This window comes from Bombus flavifrons, chromosome 14 (assembly GCF_040668555.2).
Source record: "Bombus flavifrons isolate JBK064 chromosome 14, iyBomFlav1_principal, whole genome shotgun sequence".
Lineage (NCBI taxonomy): Eukaryota > Metazoa > Arthropoda > Insecta > Hymenoptera > Apidae > Bombus > Bombus flavifrons.
Genome location: NC_138455.1, coordinates 10,418,637 through 10,441,399, shown reverse-complemented (window position 1 = coordinate 10,441,399; position 22,763 = coordinate 10,418,637). Strand labels below are relative to the sequence as shown.

General features: G+C 33.4%; 1 protein-coding gene across 7 annotated transcripts in view; it reads right to left on the bottom strand.

The window, feature by feature from the left end:
* Nucleotides 1–22,763, bottom strand: part of cher (filamin A protein cher) — a 52,618-nt gene that overhangs the window by 17,126 nt on the left and 12,729 nt on the right. For 2 of the 7 annotated variants that reach the window (XM_069127640.1, XM_069127638.1), the window contains exons 5-17: nucleotides 22,618–22,632; nucleotides 21,935–22,073; nucleotides 20,023–20,307; nucleotides 19,598–19,908; nucleotides 18,565–18,991; nucleotides 17,847–18,062; nucleotides 16,890–17,277; nucleotides 15,539–16,108; nucleotides 13,507–13,851; nucleotides 12,408–13,012; nucleotides 11,340–11,638; nucleotides 9,343–9,481; nucleotides 1,519–1,714 (exon numbers count right to left, since the gene is read on the bottom strand). In XM_069127640.1, coding sequence (XP_068983741.1) covers nucleotides 1,519–1,714; nucleotides 9,343–9,481; nucleotides 11,340–11,638; nucleotides 12,408–13,012; nucleotides 13,507–13,851; nucleotides 15,539–16,108; nucleotides 16,890–17,277; nucleotides 17,847–18,062; nucleotides 18,565–18,991; nucleotides 19,598–19,908; nucleotides 20,023–20,307; nucleotides 21,935–22,073; nucleotides 22,618–22,632 — 3,935 coding nt within the window. Of the gene's footprint in view, nucleotides 1–1,518; nucleotides 1,715–4,162; nucleotides 4,271–7,925; nucleotides 8,085–9,342; nucleotides 9,482–11,339; nucleotides 11,639–12,407; nucleotides 13,013–13,506; nucleotides 13,852–15,538; nucleotides 16,109–16,889; nucleotides 17,278–17,846; nucleotides 18,063–18,564; nucleotides 18,992–19,597; nucleotides 19,909–20,022; nucleotides 20,308–21,934; nucleotides 22,074–22,617; nucleotides 22,633–22,763 lie in introns of those variants that run through there. The other 5 variants (XM_069127639.1, XM_069127642.1, XM_069127643.1 and 2 more) reach the window with 5 other exon arrangements.

Below are 22,763 nucleotides of genomic sequence, written 5' to 3'. Positions count from 1 at the left end.
GAATCCGTACATCCGGAGTCACTTAATCATCCAGTATTAATATCACCGCCTCGCTTCCGACACTAGCGTCCACATATCCCTCTCTTTCTCTCTCTCTCTCTCTCTCCTTCTCTATTTCAGTGTGTGCGTGAACGAAGAACAAGATGAGTGGTGCTACAACTTGTGTTTATCGTTTCACTCGTCCTGTCTACGGTCAATGTTGCAACTTTGATTGCACGTAACAACACGTTACAAGTTGTTTCCAATGATTTTGTTATTCATTCGTACTTTCCATCTTCAATTTCATCGAATCGTCTGCTACGATTTTCTACTTTATTTGCACTTTCCTTGGTCCAATGTTCTCGGTCTCATAGTAAGCTATTTACGCGTATTGGAATAATCACATCAAACAAAGATAACACTAGACTTGTTAATTGTAATTATTCAGAAATTGTAATTATTTTCATGGACCAAAATTATCGTAACGTTTCAATCAATACCATGCAACTCGTCAGTAAATTACCATCGACGTTTCTAAATGACTATTATCGATATTTAATCGTTAATACTATTATTTATCAATATTATTTATTAGTAAAATAGTAAGCAAAGATTCATTCATTATTATTTGTATACTTGATCGCTTAATCATTAGAAATACTTTGAATACGAAAAACAGTTTTATTTGTTTCGCAGTATACGTATATCATTTTTAATCGGTTTAATCTCCATGTTGTATTAATGAAAATTCTTTTTGTATAATCTGAGAAGCATTGAAGTGGAAATCTGTTGGAATTCTCTATATCTTGCCAAGAAACCTAAATACCATCCTTTACGATGATATTGGTTGGTTAGCGCGCTTAAAACACTGCACCTATTGTTTGAGGAATCTATAGGATCAAAAATATATTATCCTTGAACAAATTCCAATGAAGATCGTGAAACAAACGACGGTTAAACTCTGTTTGTAATTACAGTTTGTTTGTGTGTGAAATTTTGTCCACCGAAAACTAAAGCAATATAGAAATACCTTCTTCGTATATAAAGGCTGTTTGTAAACGTCTTTACAGTGAATTTTAACTTTATTTAATATAAAACGCCATACTTTTACTGTTAATGAATACGTTGCTCATGGCACGAAAAAAGATCGACAATTTATATATTTTGCATTGTAGTTACGAATATTTTATCAAATATTTTCTTCCTAAAAGATATTAACTTTCCTAATGTATTATACATATAGAATCTACGAATGCAGCAAATGTATTATATTTATTATAATAAACTGTATACAGTTCCTATCGGCTATGTTACATACAAGGTGCAAATTTAAAAAGAAAATAAATTTTTATGAAAACTGAATTCCAAAAGAAATTCCAAAGAAAATATACATCATCGTAATAAATAAGAATTACTCTTCGTTAAATAAATAAACTTAGTGCACGTTACGCGTCGACTATGTTTAGCCGAAAAAGAAATTCGACCAACATATTGAAATCGTTTGTGAATTCTGGAAAATTGTTAGCAATTGTTACTTACATGTTACGGTGCCGTCTAAAAGCGGTAAAAGGATGTTATTCAACCGGACCTCGTTGAAATTCTTCCTCGTAGAAACACTGGAGCTTTCTTGGACGGTAGAACTGTGCTGTTTTACAACGTGCTGCTCCTGTTTCTGTCTAGTCCTCTTGGCTCTGTGAGTCTTGTGCGTACTGTGTTCCCGATATTCCTCTGAGGCCTGGAACAATGTTTTAAAAACGCCTTGTAACATCCAATCTCTCATATAGATTTTTCTACAACACAGAATTATTTCAATAAGAAGAAAATAACGTTGTTTGTTTAGTAGCGTATTCCGTAAATCTGAGAGACATCGTCAAATGTAATTACGCGGAACAGAGGATTTGCAAATTTTTGTCAAGAGCCGATAGGTTTCCAGGATATTTGTGTTACACGCTTACGTTCCTTTTCGAAGAAATGGCATTATAAATACGGGTCGATATGTCAACATAAATGACGAAATTACAAGGGGACTTCTGAAATGAGGCGATAGTACTTGTTACAGGTCATTACGATAGAATCTACGTATTTTAAGACTGGTGCCAAGCCAAAGCCTGCTATGTGTATATAATTTATTATGTAACCGCGACAGAATTATTGCAAAACATGTATCAGGCGAAAAATTCATTAGAAAATCTTGTAAACACACCTGTAAAATTAAATCCTCTCGGCTTTTTCCGGTCGAAACGCGCAAGCTTTTAGTTTAATATGCGATTCGGTTGATCGTACGTATTGTACGAAAGAAAGATCTTTTGCACAATAATATTTGGTAATTTTATTTTTAAAATATTCACTTTATATATATAGTGCAACATTTTTATTCCTCGTATTCTACTTTCTTTCAGTCTGCACTCTGCGAAAAATTAAAGCAACATGTACATCTGCTTTATAATTCATATTTTCGTTCTAACAATTCGAGGAGATTGAAATTTGAGTGAAAATGTTTAAAAGGATAAGAATTGTCTATTCTTTCCTTTATTCCTCGTATTCTACTTTCTTTCAATCTGCACTCTGCGAGAAATTAAAGCAACATGTACATCTGCTTTACAATTCATATTTTTGTTCTTCAACTATGCCAATGTTCTAACAATTCGAGGAGATTGAAATTTGAATGAAAATGTTTAAAAGGATAAGAATTATCTATTCTTTCCTTTATTCCTCGTATGCTACTTTCTTCCAGTCTGCACTCTGCGAGAAATTAAAGCAACATGTACATCTGCTTTATAATTCATATTTTCGTTCTAACAATTCGAGGAGATTGAAATTTGAATGAAAATGTTTAAAAGGATAAGAATTGTCTAATCTTTCCTTTATTCCTCGTATGCTACTTTCTTCCAGTCTGCACTCTGCGAGAAATTAAAGCAACATGTACATCTGCTTTATAATTCATATTTTCGTTCTAACAATTCGAGGAGATTGAAATTTGAATGAAAATGTTTAAAAGGATAAGAATTGTCTAATCTTTCCTTTATTCCTCGTATGCTACTTTCTTCCAGTCTGCACTCTGCGAGAAATTAAAGCAACATGTACATCTGCTTTATAATTCATATTTTCGTTCTAACAATTCGAGGAGATTGAAATTTGAGTGAAAATGTTTAAAAGGATAAGAATTATCTATTCTTTCCTTTATTCCTCGTATGCTACTTTCTTCCAGTCTCCACTCTGCGAGAAATTAAAGCAACATGTACATCTGCTTTATAATTCATATTTTCGTTCTAACAATTCGAGGAGATTGAAATTTAAGTGAAAATGTTTAAAACGATAGAAACGATCTATTCTCTCCTTTATTCGCCTATTACATTGCTATACTCGTTCGTTTTTCCAATTTATTCTTCTTATCAATTAAATCGATACAGTGGTAATGAAGTGAACACGATGCAGATAGAAACAGCTAAATTTGCAAATTCTTTTATTGCAAATAGATAAACGAAACAAAATTGGCCATCAGTCTTCACAAATCATAAAGCAAAGCACCTAGTCATACTGTTTTTTCACATCTTTTGATCGAATTACATATTATACAAATTGTACTCATTGCGACGAAATGTATTCGAAATACGCGAGAAATTTCGTGTAAACAGATGATAACTACGTTGATTCACTTTCTAAGAAAGTGCAGGAGATTTGTATGAAATCGCCAGCGAAACTTTCCTTTACTCGATGTAAGAAAGATTTTTTACTCCAAGTAAATAAGCGTTTAAAAAATAAATCCAAACTATCATCGATGATCAACCAAAGCCTCAACCCTCAAGCTACAGGCGATTTTTATATCTTGCTACACAAAATGGACAACGAAAATTTTATATTTTATGTACATTTGTCACAAAGAAACTTCTAACGTGCAATAGAAAAAAGAAACGAAAATATCTGGAGAAAAAGGAAATATTTTTATTCGCGAACTTGCAATTTGCAAATAGCCCGTCGAAATGAACAGAACAAGTAGAAAGGAAGGAAGAAATTTCTACGTTGATCGCGACTCCAGGGTTAAATCTCTAACATGCATATACATATATACACATACACGTATGTAACTACCGTAGAAAACAAAATTTTGTCTCTCTTTTACCTTCTTCTTTCTTCATTCTTTTTATCTATCCACTTTAAATCATCTGGCCGATAGGATGCTTACCTTAAGATGCGCGTCAAAGCGTTTTCTTGCAATATACAACAGCAGGAACCAGCCAGCACGATGGTCGTCACGAAACTCGTGCTAACTGAACGTAATTTCGGGCACAATGCTGTATTCGATGTTACCATAATAGCTGGCTAGCCCCCACTCACCCACGTCATAAAAGGGTAAAGGATAGTAATCGCATAAAATTACACGCTTGTACTTCTAATCGAAGAAATTTGAAATGTTCATCGCGGTATCGAACTCCTAACTTACTTGCGCATCCAATTTCTAATCTTCGATGTCGTTTGCTTTTCCAAAATAAAAAGGTTACTTCCTTGGAATGTGTTAATTCGCTCTATGCTAATTCGTAGCATCGTTGTACGGAATTGAACGTTTTCTGTGAACACTGTCTCATATTCTATGTCAGAGGTGACAGTATGATAAAATTGCATTTATCTGAACTCTATTTATCGGAGCAAAATTTCAGTCGACTTTCACCAACTCGATTTACCAAATTTACTTATCCAAAAGATGATAAACTATTCCTTGAATTCCTAATAATTATCGCACAAATCCCAGTTATTTATACTTCTTGTTCTTTGAACAGTTCGGATAAATGCACTTCTACTGTACTAATTACGTGTTTGAATTAGAATATTTGCTGGAATTGTGGAAATTTCACTCGGTAAACGTAACTCGATGGGATCGCCAGTCTCGCGAACGACGTAATTCCAACTTACTGGAATTCTTGCAGATTAAACGAGAAATTTTGTTTTCGTTTTGAAGAAAGTTTTGTTTTGTTTTGAGAAGTTTTGAGAAAACTTGTTGCTCTGACTGAAAAGCAAAGTGGCGTTAAATATACAACAAGATAAAATTATATCTCCGTATAATTTTGTAAAAACAGAAGATACTTTATTTTATTAAAGAAAAGAGAATCTATGAATGTATCATCGCGAACGTAAGTTTGCAACGATATTTTTCTGCAATTTCCTGTACTTTCAAATTGTCAGGATTCGTTGTTAATATAGAAAGATGAATATCATTTTATATCCACGTTGTTTCAATATAATGGCCGGTAAGCAACGCGGCAGACAAATACAGATATTTAATCTCCAACCTCTCGTATTAATTTAATTCTCGGCCCCCTCTTCCACCCACTGGTCCAAACGTTTCTGTTTATAAATTTGGGAAAGCCTGACTTGCACTCGAAATAGTCTAAGAGACCTCCACGGTGGACCAGATGCGTATTGAATTTCAAAGTAGATCAGCAGTAGATTCGCATAAAACTCTTAAATAGCTCGTACTGTATTCTCTGTATCCCTTCGATTATTGTTTATCGGTAAGCTTTTTCCTTTTCGTCTCACCGATCGTTCTGTCGCTATTCTAATAAGCAGATGGCGATTTAAAGGGACGTCGTTTCATGCTGATGTGAAATCGTTCCTCTACGAGGATACGTTACGCATAATATTTCATAGATAGATTCGTTTCAATAAAATGTTGGTAAAATTATGGATAAACATTGTCTTACGTATAAATTGTTGAAAGCGTTAAATTTAGTATCGAATTGCTTTTCTTCTCACGTTACACCAAGCTTTGGCGTTTATTTTATACTCTGATTATATAGCGCATTTCTCTAGCTTCTTCTGGCTGCTTTTTCGTCTTTCAAAAGCAACTCAGAAAGTTTTGCTATACGCAACATCGTTGAGCAAACTCTTTGCAGCGTCACTTCTATTGTGCTACCTTTTGTCTACTCTGAATCACATCATTTTTGTTCTTCTCTGCTATTTATTTTTGTGCAGGATATCTGAATATAGTTCAGGTAACGTTGAGTACATTATCACAGAATAAATGCATATAGAGAACAAAAATAGCATTTATAAATATCATCAGAGTTCTAAGAAGATGTAGTTGCCACCGGCATCTTGATAAAAGTGATTCTTCAAAATATTTTCAAAACCAAAAGGCTTTACCCTTAATAGGATTCAATGAAAAAATAACATTGTATATTTTATTCATATTCCTGGTTAATACACATATAGGAATAAATTGATTTATGAAATGATTTATGGTGTAATACTTTTTACTTTGTTCTCATCAGTTGGTTAAAGATAAGTTTAGTTAAAGGAATAAAATAAAGAAATATTTATTATGTTACACGTCGTATGTTTAGTGCCATTGGTGGAAAATTTGCACACGTACGAGTTAACAGTCATATATTACAAGTCTGGGACGAAGACAACTGTTCCCCTTTACATCAACTCCAAGATAATTAACGAATTTGCCTGAGCAGTAAAGCAACGTGTTCTGACAAACTTCCAAGCGTTTATACTAACGACAGCTATATATTTGTAGACCGTTGTAGTCAATTTGATACGGAAGGTAGCAGAAAATAATTTTCAGAAAAACAGTGAACGATTCATGGAAACGTTTCTAGCTATAAAAAGATTCCCATCTTAAATATAGAAAAGAAAAAAAAATACGGTAGTGAGCGATAAAAAATATGAATAAGATAAGTTGTGTAAAATAAGTTTGAAAATACTGAATACTATTTTCTACTACCAAACAGAACAACGATATATCCAACACATTTCAACAATATTTTCCTTAATTATTCCATTGTGAATTTTGCATTATTCGCAGAATTTTTGAGAAGCTGTTTGAATGATAAATTTGCAAATAGAAAATATCCAGAAATTCCAAGGCATTAGAGAATAAAATTTCAGAGGAACGACGAAGATCTATTTGAAAGCTACATACGTCTTTCATTTAAAGTCTAGCTTTTTACTAAAATAACAAACGCTTAAACTGTTTCCTCGGCAGCAAGTATCATTGTGTCAGAATTGCTTACAATGATCGTATAGTTTGATCGGAAAACACTCTTAGTTGGAATTTATCTTTACAGATGTGGCAATATAGAACACAAATGTAAGAATGGAACAGAGTCCAAAATAAATCAATTAAGATAGATAAATATGATAATTAAACAATTAGATTGTTGCATTGAAGTTTCAATTGATTGTATAAAATAACTATATTTATAATTATAATTTATAAATAAAATAATTATATTTCATATTTTAAAAAGTAGTCCACAAATGGTCCAAAATCTCTTATCTAAAGAATGTTATCATTGCTCGATATATTTATACCTAAAATTGTCTCCAAATTTGTCTAAAATTTTGTTAATAACGTGTAAATAACGCAGCAATGAAAGAAGAATAATATTATAAAAAGAAAGAAGAAAATATCTTCTTCTTGAATTTATAAAGAATTTTGTCTCGCGTTCCTGTTTATTTCTGCTGTCTCGAGGAAGAGAATAGTTCACTGGAAAATATTTCATAGCGATATTTGTCAGAAAAAAATAATTTTATTCGCCTCTAACACGTCATCTAACTAAATCATATATTTTGTTACCTTCAATGAACGATCAGATACTTCTTATTCCATTTTTTTTTTTAATATCTATTATAAATTTCCAACCTGCTAATAAATTTATTATTTTCCAAAAACTAACTGCTATTTTTATTACTGATACTCGTATAAAGCCAATGTAAATTCAGTTAATATAAAAAAAACGTATGTAAATATCTTTCAAAAGTTATCCAACGAATAAAATAAATGTAAAAGTTTCTGTTTTCTTCCTGACTAATGTAAAAGAGCGATTTCTTCATTTAAAGAGATACGTATGATGGAAGATGATCTCGAGATATTTGCCAAGTCAGCTGTCAAGAGGTGCTAAGATGTCTGGCCTCCTTTCTAAAAGCTGTTAAGTACTTACAAAGTTTCAGTAAGCTCGATACGATAACACTTGGTACGTTTCTAGTGAGAACGATACTACTCGATAATGCACTTGGACGGAACGTTAGACACTCCGCATGGAATGAGTATAGGAGTAATGTCAAATTGACAGACACTATTCCAATGAACCCTCGAAGTGAACTGTTTCACTGGAGACTAAACTAAAGTCGACAATATATCCTGCAGTATATCTTGTCTCTATAGTTAGATGCCTGCCGCCCCACCCATCCTTTAGCAAGAAACCACGCATCTCCTTCATAAAAAATTAATGATACATAATGCAACTTTATTGCACAATTGTTCAAGATGGCAGGTTCTACCATTTGGCATAAGTTCTATTCTGTCTTCAATTAACCACTGTTTTTCGTTACAGAAAATAAGTACGTGGTCGAATAGTCTGAAACACTTGAAGAACCTGTGCCATTCAGTATTTTATATATCATATGTTAAAAAACATGTGAAATGCAAACTATAAGATTCCACTGAAGTCAATGATAGGAAGAATAATTGTAACTCGTGCTTGAAGCTAAGCAATTATAATTTGAAATAGTTTTCTCGATCGTCCCTTCAAAAAGGATAATAGAAGGTTCGATCGATTTTGACTGACAACGCGTAAGAATTTTAGCGATCTCAGGGACACGCGTTAGGATACCTTAGGGTACATCTCACACTTGCGATTATCTTATAGATTCGTTTATTTAGATCTATAAATAAAATTCCAAATCGTTCGATGCTTCACAACACTTTCACTACCTAAATCCAGGCGATGAAGCGATGAAACGATAAAACTACGTTTTATACTAGACACAGAGTAAACTTCAAAACATTCTAAAGATAGAATACACAAACATAATCCGTATTCTGTTGTAAGAGCATCGAATAAAATCATGAAATATTCATTCGATTTCTAGCAATGAATTCAAGCTTTGCGGATTATTAAGCTCACATTGTTTATAGAAATTTGCAATTTCATTTAATTGGCTGTTAAAGTTCTTTTATGTTTCTGTTGGATACGCGCACCTGTTGTGCTTCTTCGATAGCAACAACAGAGTCGAGATATCTCACTTTATATCCGAGCAAAACTTAAACGATTACTAATTCATAATTCCTCATGAAAGAAAATCAAACAACGCTTTACACTTTACCGAATCTTTTTGTGTCAAATTGTCCTCATAAGACCGCTCATGCGCATTATTTTTTTTTTTCTAAATGAATCATTTTTTATGGTATATGATGTCAATATTATTATAGCCTTGTAGTAATGTGATTATGTGCATGAACATATTTTATATGCATAAGAGCTTCTAATCTGTAATCGTGTGAAATAAAAATAAGAATGAAATAATGAAAAGTAATCGATTGGAAAACTGATGGAAATAGAAGAAGTAATGACTTACTGTGAACGTGTAAAATCCTTCAGGTATCGGTTGACCACCAAACTTAATGCTGAGGGTGTAATCGCCAGCATCCGCCACAGTATAATAAATGTTCACCGTGCCATCGCCATTATCTTCGATATCAATGTCCACCACCTCACTGAAAGATAGCATACACAATAAAAAAAAAGGATTGTCATACGTGTTAAAATTAAGAGGAAATTTTTTAAATATCAAGACCTTTGTCTTTTTCTTCATTGATTCATACCTATCGTTAAAAATATATCATAAGTTCTAACAAAAGAATTTTTATGCAACCAATTCAGTATACTTGTTCCTATTGTCACTGTAGGAACAGATTAATGATCATGTATGTAAATCAAGAATGACGAAAATAATGGTAAATTGATGAGATAGGATAAAATCATAAAAAAAATTCCTGAAAAATGTTTGTCCCACATGATCGGTCAAATATAACTTTTCTACAATTTTTCACAGATTTCTACCTTAATCTTGTCCTTTTCTCTCTCGTTATCTGTTACATTTCGCTAAAATAACTTGGACGTTCTAGCAGATTTTAAAAATTTCATCATGACCCCGATATTTATTTTTGAATCGTAAATTTATTGATGTTGAGTCTTTTGATACGGCTTACCAACTCCCCGTCTCGTTGGTATGTAAGCTATATTTATAGAGTCGCCAACGTTCCTTCTGATGCCTCGTAAAACGGCAGTAACACATGCAAAAAAGTTTTTCATGAACGAGATTTCCATTGTACACGAGTATTTCATTCTACATTGCGTTGTTCCTATGTCACACTCTATATATATATATATTTTATAATACACTCAAACTAACAGTCAAACTGTACTTGCTCATATTTCTTATCGCTAAAATGTTTATACAAACATCTTGTAACATTGTAGAGAAAATGAAGAAATTAAAACTTGAAGAATTTGCTCCTTGAAGACTATCATGGATGATTCTTTGTTTTAATGATATCGTCTTGTAATTGTCAAGAAATAAAAGCAATACAGAATAAAGATAATCAGAAGAGATTTCCCTATTTATAATACACCGAACTTCCATTGAGATTCATTATATTTAGAATACATATATATGCATATATGTGGAAGAGAATTCTATCATTTTTATATATAATCATGTACACAATGTGCAAAATGAGTTAATTCAAGATAGTGTTCGTGTAAAACGTCAATAATGAAACGCGATATATTAATGTTTCTATTGGCAATTAGAGATGTCAAGACCGGCATTTCTGCTATTACTTTAAATGACACTAGCCACTACTTTGTGCCAAAACGTAAATCGTTTATTTACTAAGGCGATAGCATGTCGGATAAATGCCAATATTTCAAACACAAGGGATTCTTCGAGAGTTTCGTGACTGACTAATATTTACTCGCCGTCAACATCAACCGGATGATTAATGTTCACTTGATAATAAATGCATTTACATGATTTCTATAAACTAAATATTAGCAAAACAAACCAACGATTGTTAGAATTATCGCGTAGAAATGATGGAGTTCTTTCCAACGAATAGAAATACGATAATGCTCATCTAAATTCCAATAGAGTTATTTTTGCCTAAATTCGAACGATTCAGCCTCAACACTCTTCGTTGATCGAACCATTTATTTTGAAAGTAGTGTAAGTCCATCTTCCTTTATTTCCAGATATTCAATTGTTCGCGTTTTCATCTATTGAGAAATCCACGTCTTTCTGTGCTTAAATATACACCGCTTCTAAAATAAATGATTATGCAGTTTAATTTATTAACGAATTTTCGTTCAAATAAATAATTGCAATTAGAATTTGATTGAAACAAAGTGAAAATGTTTAAAAAGATTTAAATTGTGAATTGCTTATAAATAAAAAGTTCACGTGAATGTATGTATTATATAAATTCCTCGTTTTCTGAATTTTTTCAAAACATGGGCTTGCACCATTTCTAAAATAAACGATCCGATTATTCTAAATGGAAATTTGCTTACCTTCCAGAAGTAGATCGTATGCGACAGGTCACTGCACCACGTCCTGCATTTTCGGTATCCACGGTGATACAGTACTCTTCACCCTGAGCCAAAGTACGTTGAATACCCTCTTTGATTTTACATTTCTCAGCTTTGCCGGTGGACACGCTCTGAACGTTTATTGGGCATCCTGGTATTTCTTTGTCGCCGTACTTAACGTTGACCTTGTAACGGCCGCAATCATCGGGCAAATACGTCGCCTTATATTTCCCGTCTCCAAGATCCTGAATTTCGACCTTACGAGGCACCTGATCTGGTCCCTAGACGCAATTTAATATTAAGATTCAAGAAAACTAATTGTCAGTTTAAATGTACTTCAAATTATACAGGTCGTTTTCTTTATTCGAGTGACTAAAATTGTCAAGAAATTGTTTTTATATATTATAAAAATTGCTACAAAGAGGTACGATATTTGGCATAAATAATTTTGTTCTCGACAGAATAACGAAGGATATTTCGATGTGAAGATAATTTTGTTTAACGAAACCTTGTACTTTCTTATTCATAACACGATATATTTTGTTGAAACTACTTCAAGATGCATAGTTCTTCTAACGTCACCATGAAGCTATTGCACGTGGGATTGCATATCTCATTTAAAAAGTTACATTCAATTTACTTGTTCAAATTTGAGTATCCTTATACTCCGTGTTATCACATCAATTTCTTTGTTATTTTTAAGAACCTTTCTTGAAAGATTTAAAGAATAGCTATCATTGATTGTAAAATAAGATAGTTCTAAGATAATAAGGTTTCGTAAGACTGTTAGATAAGATTAATTAACAGGTTATTCACTCCATTTATGGTCCCAATTTTGATTTATAAAAATGTGATTTGACGAAAACTGGAACAAAATGCAAATGTTATTAAAGAAGGCGCGTATGAAAAAGCTTGAACGTATTAAGCGAGTGATATGTAACGTAATATAAACTGTGAATGAAGATATAATCAGAAGCTATGCAAAGTGGAGAGACATGGATAAAACAACAATAAACAACAAAAGCGGTATAACATTGATTTATTACTTACCAATACTTGAACCTCCAGATCACCGTAACCAGCTTCGGAGGTGTCTACTACGAAATCAACGGGAAAAGATGCGGTACAAACAGGTGCCACACCAAGTCCCGTGACAACAACCTTATTTGGCTCTACAGTGGGTAGAACTTTCGGTTTGAAAGGACTTCCTGGAATATCTTCTCCATCGAAAATAACTCCAACTTGCAGATCACTGTCAGGAGATGGTGGTTGATATGTAACTTCGAATAATCCATTTCCACAGTTTTTGATTATTGGTTTCTGAACTCGTCCTTTGTTGGTCTTCAGCGTGACATTCAGTTGTGCTGGATTGCACTTGGAGGTATTCACCATGAACTTCGTCGATATATTTTCTCTTACTACTTCCAAGCCTTCGCCGTAGGCAGTCACGTTGTTCGCTTGCATGTCATCCACGACTTGGATTTGGAAAGGAGACCCAGGAATGTGTTGTTCGGCAAATTTGATGGATATTTCGTAGTCACCCGGCGACGGTGGAAAATACTCCACTGTGCAATAGCCATCGTCGTTTCCTTTGCAAGTCACTTGCGCGTAGTCGTTGCCTTCCATTAATAGAGATAATCCGCCATTTCCAGCATCTAAACATTTACAAATCATTTTATGTTATCTAATTATATAGTTATAAATTAATTCGACTAGTAGTAGATTCGAAAACTAATTTAAATATGACAAATTAATTCAACTAACGAAGCAAGTAAGCAAAAGAGAGAATCATCACAGAGATGAAAGACAATGTAGTTAGGAGATGTTTATCTTTGGTCGATTGAGTTATATAAATTTGAAAAATGTGTAAATCCAACTAATTAAATTCTATTGAAATTCTCTTCTATGTTCCAGAGACGGTGCCATCAAATTACCACAGACAGTCGATCGAGAATCGAGGAACAAATATTTTCAATCAAAATTAACTTTTTTCTGCATGAAGATGACATAAAGAAGCTTCCAAAGCTAATGTATGGACATGTATGTGCAAGTGCATAGCCACAAAAGCGAAATTACTTTGTCACCAACTCGATGCTACTCGTACAGGTAAATCAGTAAAATTTGCTCGTTTTGTCTCTGAAAATTTTACCTTTCGTTTCTACGACGAACGTGTTGTACTTATTCACGAATCCTTTTTTCAAACCTGGTCCGTACGCTTTACATTTGCTAGGATCGCTATGGTATTTCACGTTAACTGTGAAGGGTGAACCAGGAACTGGAATGTTGTCATAACGTATGTCTATAGTATGAGGTCCTTCTTCAAATGGCTTGTAACTGACGCAATAAGTTCCATCCCTTTGTAAAGCAATCACTTTCTCGGTCGTATCTCCACTGGGATTGTTAATTATGCAGGAAAGTTTGTCAGGATCGTTCTTCGCCTTTGGAAGCGCTCGAGCATCCACTGTGAACTCCGTTGGACGATTTACGCATGGACCTGAAATTTGCCAAAAATATATTATTACAATACGTATATTTATTATGTACAATTTAACAGATTAAGAAAAGTTGCAGTTTTTTGAAATTTCATGACAAACATTCGTGAACTATTTACACAAATGTGTAGGATAATCCAATACTTATAGAAATAAAAATGGATAATAGTAATCGGAAATATAGGCTTAAATAGTCAGAAGCTATATTTATAGCTTCGTGTATGTATCTTGAAACATGTGAAAAATATAAAACATAACTTCTAAAAAAAATATTAACAACAAACGTAGCGCACTAAACAATGCACAGGTGTCCGCTGCCTGTAACTTATAAACAATGTAATTTTCTTTCTGTGCTACTAAAAATATTCAAAACTCAAATAATAATCAAATGAATTTGAAAAAAACACTTGTCAAAAATAAGGTAATAAGAACTACGGCAGGAGATGTAAGCTTTTGTGGACAATCCAACGTATGGATAATGTATGGAAGGATCAATTTAAATAAGCGTAATTTGCTATTCGAGAATTAACAAAAATATATGAATAATTACTAGTTAACTGATAACTTTAGCATTGATTTAGAGAAAAAAAAATGACATGAGTAAAAAAACTCCGTAGTATCATACATTCTAATAGAAGATTGACTCAAACTTATTGAATATGCGGACGAAAATTCAAAGGGAAATGGACACGACTGCCACAGACAGAATACGTATGTATAGAATGCTCGGAAGGAGATTTGGATCGAATTCGCAAACATAAAAAATTCCTTTTATACAAAATTCCGGAATTTTTCATAACAAAAAAGGGCCTGACTCGTATGTATTCGACAAAAGTGTATCCGATAGAAATCCTAAGCAATTACATATTCGTTTGCTATATTTTCGATGGAAAAGAATATCCTTGGTATTCATTCATATATGATTTAAATAATAAATTATAATTATAATTTATATAAAATATCTCAATATAATGAATTTCTCTAATAAGCAACAAAAAAAAATTCAAAATACCACAAAGCATGCATACAGTGCACTTTTTTTATGTTCAAACTGTGTAATGTGCATCTCTGTCATAAGTTGCAGCATAAACAAAATCGATGAACAAACAAAAATACCCAAATTACGTTGGATAATAATTTGGATGAAATACATTTCGATGATTCACCTTTATCTTGAATAAAAGACGCACGAATTATTTGCGATTAATAATACTCTTGATTTATTATTATCAATTAAGAAAGACTGTTGTTTGGAAAGATAGTCGCAAATTTTCAAGGAGAGAAAGAAGAAAATTGAGAAAGAAACTACGTTCCTAAAAATGTAGGTAATATCATGTCTAATAACAACAGATTTAATAATAATGAAAAAGCTCGTTTAGAGATATATTCAGAAGCACCAGTAAATTTTCTACTTTAAGTGAATAAAATATCCAGCAGATGAAACGTAAAATTGTCATAGGCTTAAAAGAATTAAAACATCGTTCGGTTTCGACGACATCGATAAACAAATTAACGAGTCATTGTTGCTTTGGTGAAAGAAAATTTCTTCGAAATATACTTCATCCGTCTCACCATCCACCTAATATATATATACCTACGTTATAGCACACTACACACGCAAAAGAAAACACCCGGAACACTCCTGCTGTTAATAAAAGCGGAACCTTGCAAAAGCACGACAAACGATACCGTTTGGTTGAATGCCGGTCCCAGTGACTTTTATCTTCGACACATCGACGTCTTTTACAACGATCGCCTGGAAAGGCGAGCCAGGAATATGCTTCTCGTTGAAGGTAATATTGATACCATAATCGCCAACTTCCGTAGGTAAGTACGCAACGGAACACGTTCCATCGCCATTATCTCGACAATTAATGGCAGCTTCGCAGGGACCTTCGACCGTCACACCGAGATTGCCTTGTCCAGCTCCGCGAGTATCGATCACGAACTCAGCCGGTTTGTTTATTATTCCATGGGTTAAACCTGGCCCAGAAGCTCGAACCTTTTCAGGATCAGAGCCATGCACGCAGGTCAATCGATACGGCTGGTTGGATATTGGCACTCCGCCGAAACTAATCCCCAACAGATATTCGCCTAGTTCTGTCGGCGTAAAATTCACGAGATAGCCTTCGCGAATTGGTATCACGTGTGCCTTGATACGGTTGCCCGAAGGTGCGGTTATCGTCACCTGAAAGTCCGCTGGCTTGCCTGCGTCCTGAGTTATCACGAGGAACTGCTGCAAGCTGTTCACTGGAGCCGCTGTGACATGGATTTAGTTTCGAATTGTTTAGTTTTCTTCCCATTTTCTGCTCTACCTTTTATCTTTCTTAATTACAAGTTTAAAATCGCATGCACCTTCCAAAGTGACTAGCGATCACGATGAGAGTAGTCAGTGGTGATAAAAACCAATATTCTTGAGGAAGGCCAGATCTCTTTTGCAAAGTCTTGCTCTGTAGTGTGTTTTTTTTTTTTTTGTGAATTCGTGAAGTTATGCTATGCTCTTTTCATACCGTACTTACTTGGAACAGATAATTAGCATGTGATTGATAGAGTTTCTTTTGATTAAGTGGAAATAGACGACCTGCATAGACCGACGTAAACGTTACGATCGCTTACTAACTCGCTTAGATTTCTTATTCGACTCGCTCAGAGATTTTTCCCTAGTCTTTAAGAAATCTTAGATACGAGCATCGAATTCACGATATGAATATTTACAAAACTATAAAGATAGGGCGATGAGTATAGCCGAAAAAGATATGCGTGGCCTATGTCTGATATTCTATCATCCTGCGTTTGTCTGACTCTCAAACTCCTGTAACGCTACTGTAAACAATTCTCTTTCAACCAGAGTGCTTCTCGAATTTATTATTTATAATAATAAATCGAAATCGTACACTGTGTATAGCTCGTAGCGATACATTTTAAAGATTTAGAAACTTTGAGATTTTAGAGATTTTAATAATATTCATAATTATTGAATTACAACGAATTAGACATAGGCATAATAATAGGCATAATAAATAGGTAATTTTATACTTACTTTGAGCAAGACCTTCCACTTTGACCTCGGAGATATCGATATGCGATTCAACGTTCACTTTAATCGGACACTGAGGTGCGTTCAAGCCTCCATAATTCAAATTTACGGAGCAAGTTCCTGGTTCTCGTGCTACGTAAGTGATAGTATGCGTGCCATCCTTGTTGTCCGAAAGTGAAAATGGGATTTCTTTGTTGTCAGAATCTTTTATGTTCACGCGAAGTTCGCCTGGTCCAACTTCGCGACAATCGACGATAAAATGCGTTGGTATGTTCGACTTGACCCCTTTCTCGAGTCCGGGTCCGTATGCTGATAGCATAGCAATGTTTAAGGGTCCTTCTACCTTTACTCGATAAGGTGAGTGTTTCGTAGCTACGCCACCGTAAATAACCTACGAATATTATCATATAATTATTTAATATCAATTTTATTTATATTTTTGTGTTCTAAATATGTATATAATTTATCTTATTCCTAACAGTTATATTGGAAAGTACTTAGAAGTACAGATATATCTAACATTTATCATCGTCTTTATTCCCTGGTATTTGCTATTTCGTAAAATTCCGCCAATTTTTTGAGTTATAATTTAATATCGTAAAATCAAAGCGACGTATGAAATTCTTTATGAATCAGACCAATTCCGAAGAAATTTTTGGCCTTTTTCAAAGAACATTTAGCATCGATAAAGTACTAAAATCAACAAACGCAGTAGAAATAATCCATATATCTTTTTCCCTATTTCAGTTTCATCCATCTATAGATCTCGTACGAAGCATCCTTCTGTATTTTCTATAGTTTCCAAGATATATTTCACCATCTTGTCATTTAAGCATTAAAATATCCTTTTATATATTCATATTATTCTTATCTTATCTCACGGATCAATTCGTCTTACGATTAAGCCATATTTTATAGAATATCGAAACGTTACATCTGTCAAAATTTCCAATGCCTCACCATGATAACGTGATTTGATGCAGACGTAGGAGTATAGTGACATTGCACCGTGCCATCGTGATTATCCTCCAATCGAACGGGTACATCCTTTCCTTGAACATCTTGAACAACGACTTCCAACGGTGCTTGCCCAGCTTTCTTTACGTCCACCGTAAAATTCGTCGGTTTCCCAACAGGAAGAGTCTCCGCTTGAATTCCCGGACCGTACACTTCAACCTGCAAATCATACTTCGTTAAATCACTCGTCGTTCATTCACTCGATTCATCGAAACGATTTCAGGTGTGCACCGAAGAAGCGAACTACAATATTCAAGAGATGTCGGAACAAATAAGAATAGTTAGTAAAATTTTAATTAACCCTCAATTAGCATCGTTGTAATAAAAGAATTAACATAATCTTCGCTTCCTTAATTCCACATATATTCTGTATTTTAATTGACAAGGTTTATCAATGGCGTTCAGCAATATATAGCGTATAAATTGAAATGAAATATTCCACAATTAAGAAACCTCAATCCAATGTAAACTGAATGGCCATATATCCAGCAATACCAATTGCGAGTTAATAATTTAGACACGAACGAACGATCGAACGAGCGTTGCTGGTGACTTTCTATGTCAAAGCAACGTTAAGATCGATTAAAACAAAAAGGGTGCAATACTGTTATATTGGGACACGATCGAAAGCCGAAGGACCACGAATATATGAAGATCAGACCTTGTCAGGATCGAAGTCCCCTTTCGGCAAAATATTTACGATGTAGGGTGATTTCGGAATATCCTCGTTATCGCAACGAATGTGAACCGCGTATTGGCCTGGTGCAGTTGGTAAGTAGGATATGACGCCTGTTCCATCGCCGTTATCGTGACAGAAGATTTTCGCTTCCGAAGGTCCTTCGATCGCGAATCCAAGACCAGCGGTTTCCCTCTGTGTGTCTATAATGAACTTGGCTGTATGATCGACTATACCACCGTGAAGGCCAGGCCCATAAGCTCTGATCGCTGATTCCTTGTAAGGGCCAACGTTCACCTCGAACGGTGACTTGTAAATTTCTTTTCCGCCGTATGTTATCATCACCACGTATCGTCCCTCTTTTATCGGTGTGTAATTGCACTTGTACGTTTTTTGGTCAACTTTAACCATACTGGAAAAAAAATATATATATATAAGTGGTGCTTCGAAGTCCATAAATCGGCCAAAAAAATCAATTATAAAAATCAAAAGAAAAAAAAGTCAATTAAGAGTATTAATTTACGAAGTTTTGCTGCTGCATATTCCTAATTGAACAATCAACTTTATTTCTTACACCATTTGAACCTCGAATTTATCTGTAAAAGTGTAGAAACTTTCGATGCAAATGTACTCAGCTTGAATCTGTACATTGAACTCACGTACAATTTATATTATATTAATTAATATGTCAATTTTTTTCGAATGTCATTTACAGCATAGAGCCTAAAGGTACTTCTATTATTACATAGAATTAAATTATATTTGTGGACGTTCAATATTAGCTGGAATTCACAGTCACTTTAGTTCCAATGCTCGATTCAATAATTATTAATAACCAATCGATTAAGTAGAAATTGATGTACAAATCTGTGTGTGAAATTTGTTTGGCTTTGTTCTACCAAGTTGCTTGGATGATCATGTTTGTTAGATTAAATACATCTTCTGTATATCTTCTTCGTCACGAATTTTAATAAATAATTTTTAATCAAGATTTTATCAAGAGGATAAAATTGCTTACTGAACAGGTTGATTGACTCCTCCGGGACCAATAACTTTAACTCCAAGCACATCTTCACCGGCATCCTTTGTGACAATAACGAAATCCACATCATCATGAACACGAACTCCATTCGGTAATAATCCTCGTCCATAAGCTCTACATTTCTTAGCATCTGTCGTCGAACCTACGTTAACATTACAAGGACTGCCAGATATCTTTTTGCCACCAAAAGACATGTTTATTGTGTGTAAACCAGTTTCGGTAGGGGTATATTCGCACCTCCATACTTCTGGTAGAGTTTGACGTAATTTGAAAGGTACGTTTGATCCCTACAAAACAGAATTCGTAACAGGTAGTTAGAATATGTAATATAAATCGTTTAATTAACAGAAGAATAAACTAATTCATACAATGATAATGCATATTCTTATTTAATAATATACCTGTTCGTCCAAGATTGTAACTACTGGCGCGCCACGTCCAGCAGTCTTCGTGAATATATCAAAGAAAGTAGGTTTGTTGACTGAGACTCCATCCGCCTGTAATCCTGGCCCACTTGCTATAATTTTGCTAGGATCAGCTGCTGGTGTTTCTACATTCACCATGTATGGACTTTTTGGAATTTCTCTTCCGGCATACAGTATTTTTACTTTATGCGGTGATGGTACTTTCGGAGTATATAACACGGAATAGGTCAGATTTTTGTCTCTGTTGAACTTGATATCAACCTTTAAGGAAGAAAAATTATTTAAATTAAATTAAATTAAATTTGATTATCAAGGTAAGATTAATAAATTTAATTGCAATTAAAATACCATTTACTTAGCTTTATAAATTAAAATTGAAATAATATTCATATTTATTTTTTTCAATGATACAACCCATTGGCACGTCTTAACGGAATATTCCGGTCTAAAATACCATTATTTTGGATATTTTTGTAAATCTATTTCCAAAGGAATTATAAAAACTTTCCCTATCAGTCTTTTGCATACAGATCTATCAGCACTTTATTTAATAACACGTAACTCGCGAAATTCTGATTATTCTCACTTGAAAAAATCGATAAATATCCTCCGATCGTGGATATATATGTGTAGCAAAGATCGATAAAAAGAAGCTAAAAGTTTTTTTAGAAAAAAATCCCAAATACCTAAACAAGTAGCATTCTGAATCAGAATAGCTGCTTAAAGCATAATCCTATAAAATCACGGATTGAATTAAAAGCCTATTTTAATTTATAGACCTGTGAGTATTTATTGGAAAGCTGTAGTTGTTAGAAGTATAATTTATACGAATGTACATTTATCCATGTTTCTCGTGTAGCAAAGCTTGTACGTGCCAACGTGTGATTGACTGACTAACAATTGAACTAATCGTGCCAAAATTAGAATCTCCATTCTATTCTTAATATCTTAATTGCTTGTATCTGAAACATTTCGCTGTATAAATTAACCAACTCCTTCTTCCAATTTTACATATAAACATATATTTTAAAAAATTTTTTCATTTCACACGATATATCAGATTTATCACGACTAAGCGTGTTATATTAATTCTATTAGTATAAATCTATTTATTCGTAATGTTATTAGTAACTATGAAATCTAATCCAATGTAAGATTATACTAAATCCTGTACTATTTAAAGTTCAAGTATTTATAGTATAAGTATTTGTATATTAAGTATTTGTATAATATCCTATATTGATTTTGTAGGCATAACCACGTGCCAACCCTCTTTTCAAGGTCGAAAGGCAGCAAAATAGAGTTATCTATGTACTAAATCATGCATAAAAATCGTGTTACATATTTTTATATCAAGGTTGTAATAAAATGAATTTCAATTAATTCGAGTACTGTAACTGTTGCAGAAAAGAAAAGAAACGTAGAAAAGTAAGAATAAACTATTACATCACGTGTATCCTGGCTTGTAATCAATTTATGATTATGATACAAATGTAGCAATTTCCGGGATGGTGGTCAACCACATTATACATGGCAAGTAGATAAATGGGTACGTAACGTAGCAATCGTAGCGCACGGTGCGATTATAAATTATATAATATAAAAATATTTGGAAGTTTAGTTGTAGATTCTTTAAATTTCCCGATGAACTATAATTAAATTGCGAATTTGTTTGGAAACTTGTATTTCTATAAATGCACTTCAAGAAGTAGAATTGAAATACAGATTCGTTTCGTTTATTAAATCGTAACAAACATCCTATTTTAACACGCACTCTGTGCATTTTTACATTTTTAAATTTTTTATAAATGGATTAGTCGAGCCATAGCCATAAATATAAGTGTTTTAGTGATCGAAAAATGTTTATGTTACGAAAAATTGTTCTCACCGGAATTTTAGTTCCATGAAAATCTTCCACAATGACTTCGACATCTCCTTTACCGGCAGAAACTGTTTCTATAGTGAAATTAGTTGGTGCTCCGATGACTACACCACTTGGTTCAATACCAGGACCGTAAGCACGTACTCTGCAGGAAATAAAAAATTTAATTAATACACAAAAGATAAAAAATGAAAATAAAAAATAGTAATATACAGAAAATAAAGGATCACATTGAAAGCTTACGTTCTAAATTAATTCTAAATTAATTTCTTTAAAAGAAAAACTTAGTTTACTATAATTAAAATAAACAAGAAACAACAATAGCTTATATTTAAGCAGACTGAGGAAAAACTAGTTGAGTACAGAATTTGTTATAGTAATTCGAAAGTTTTTACACTTCATTACAATAATAACTGTTCTGTACAAGAAGGATGCAATTTTTCAATTCTCATTGCCTTAGAAAATAGTATGTGTTGCATACCAATAAATTTAGCTAATTGCGAATTTTAATTAACCGAATGATTTAAAGTGGTCTATTAGGGAAAAATAGAAAACGAAGTCGTTACAATCTTTGATTTGAATAGCCAGGAATTAATTGCGCCAAACTATGCATAACTATTATTTTATTATAAAAAAAAATATGAATGACTATGAAAGATGCAAGAAAACACGATATTTACGTAACTTACCGCGGTGGCGGGATACTGCAACCGGAAAATAAAATAGATTTATTAATTATACCACTTTGTGTCATTAAAACATTTACACTCTCTCTATTTATACGTAAGACTAAATATAGAAGAAATAATTTACATTTTTGCTTCTACATTCAGAT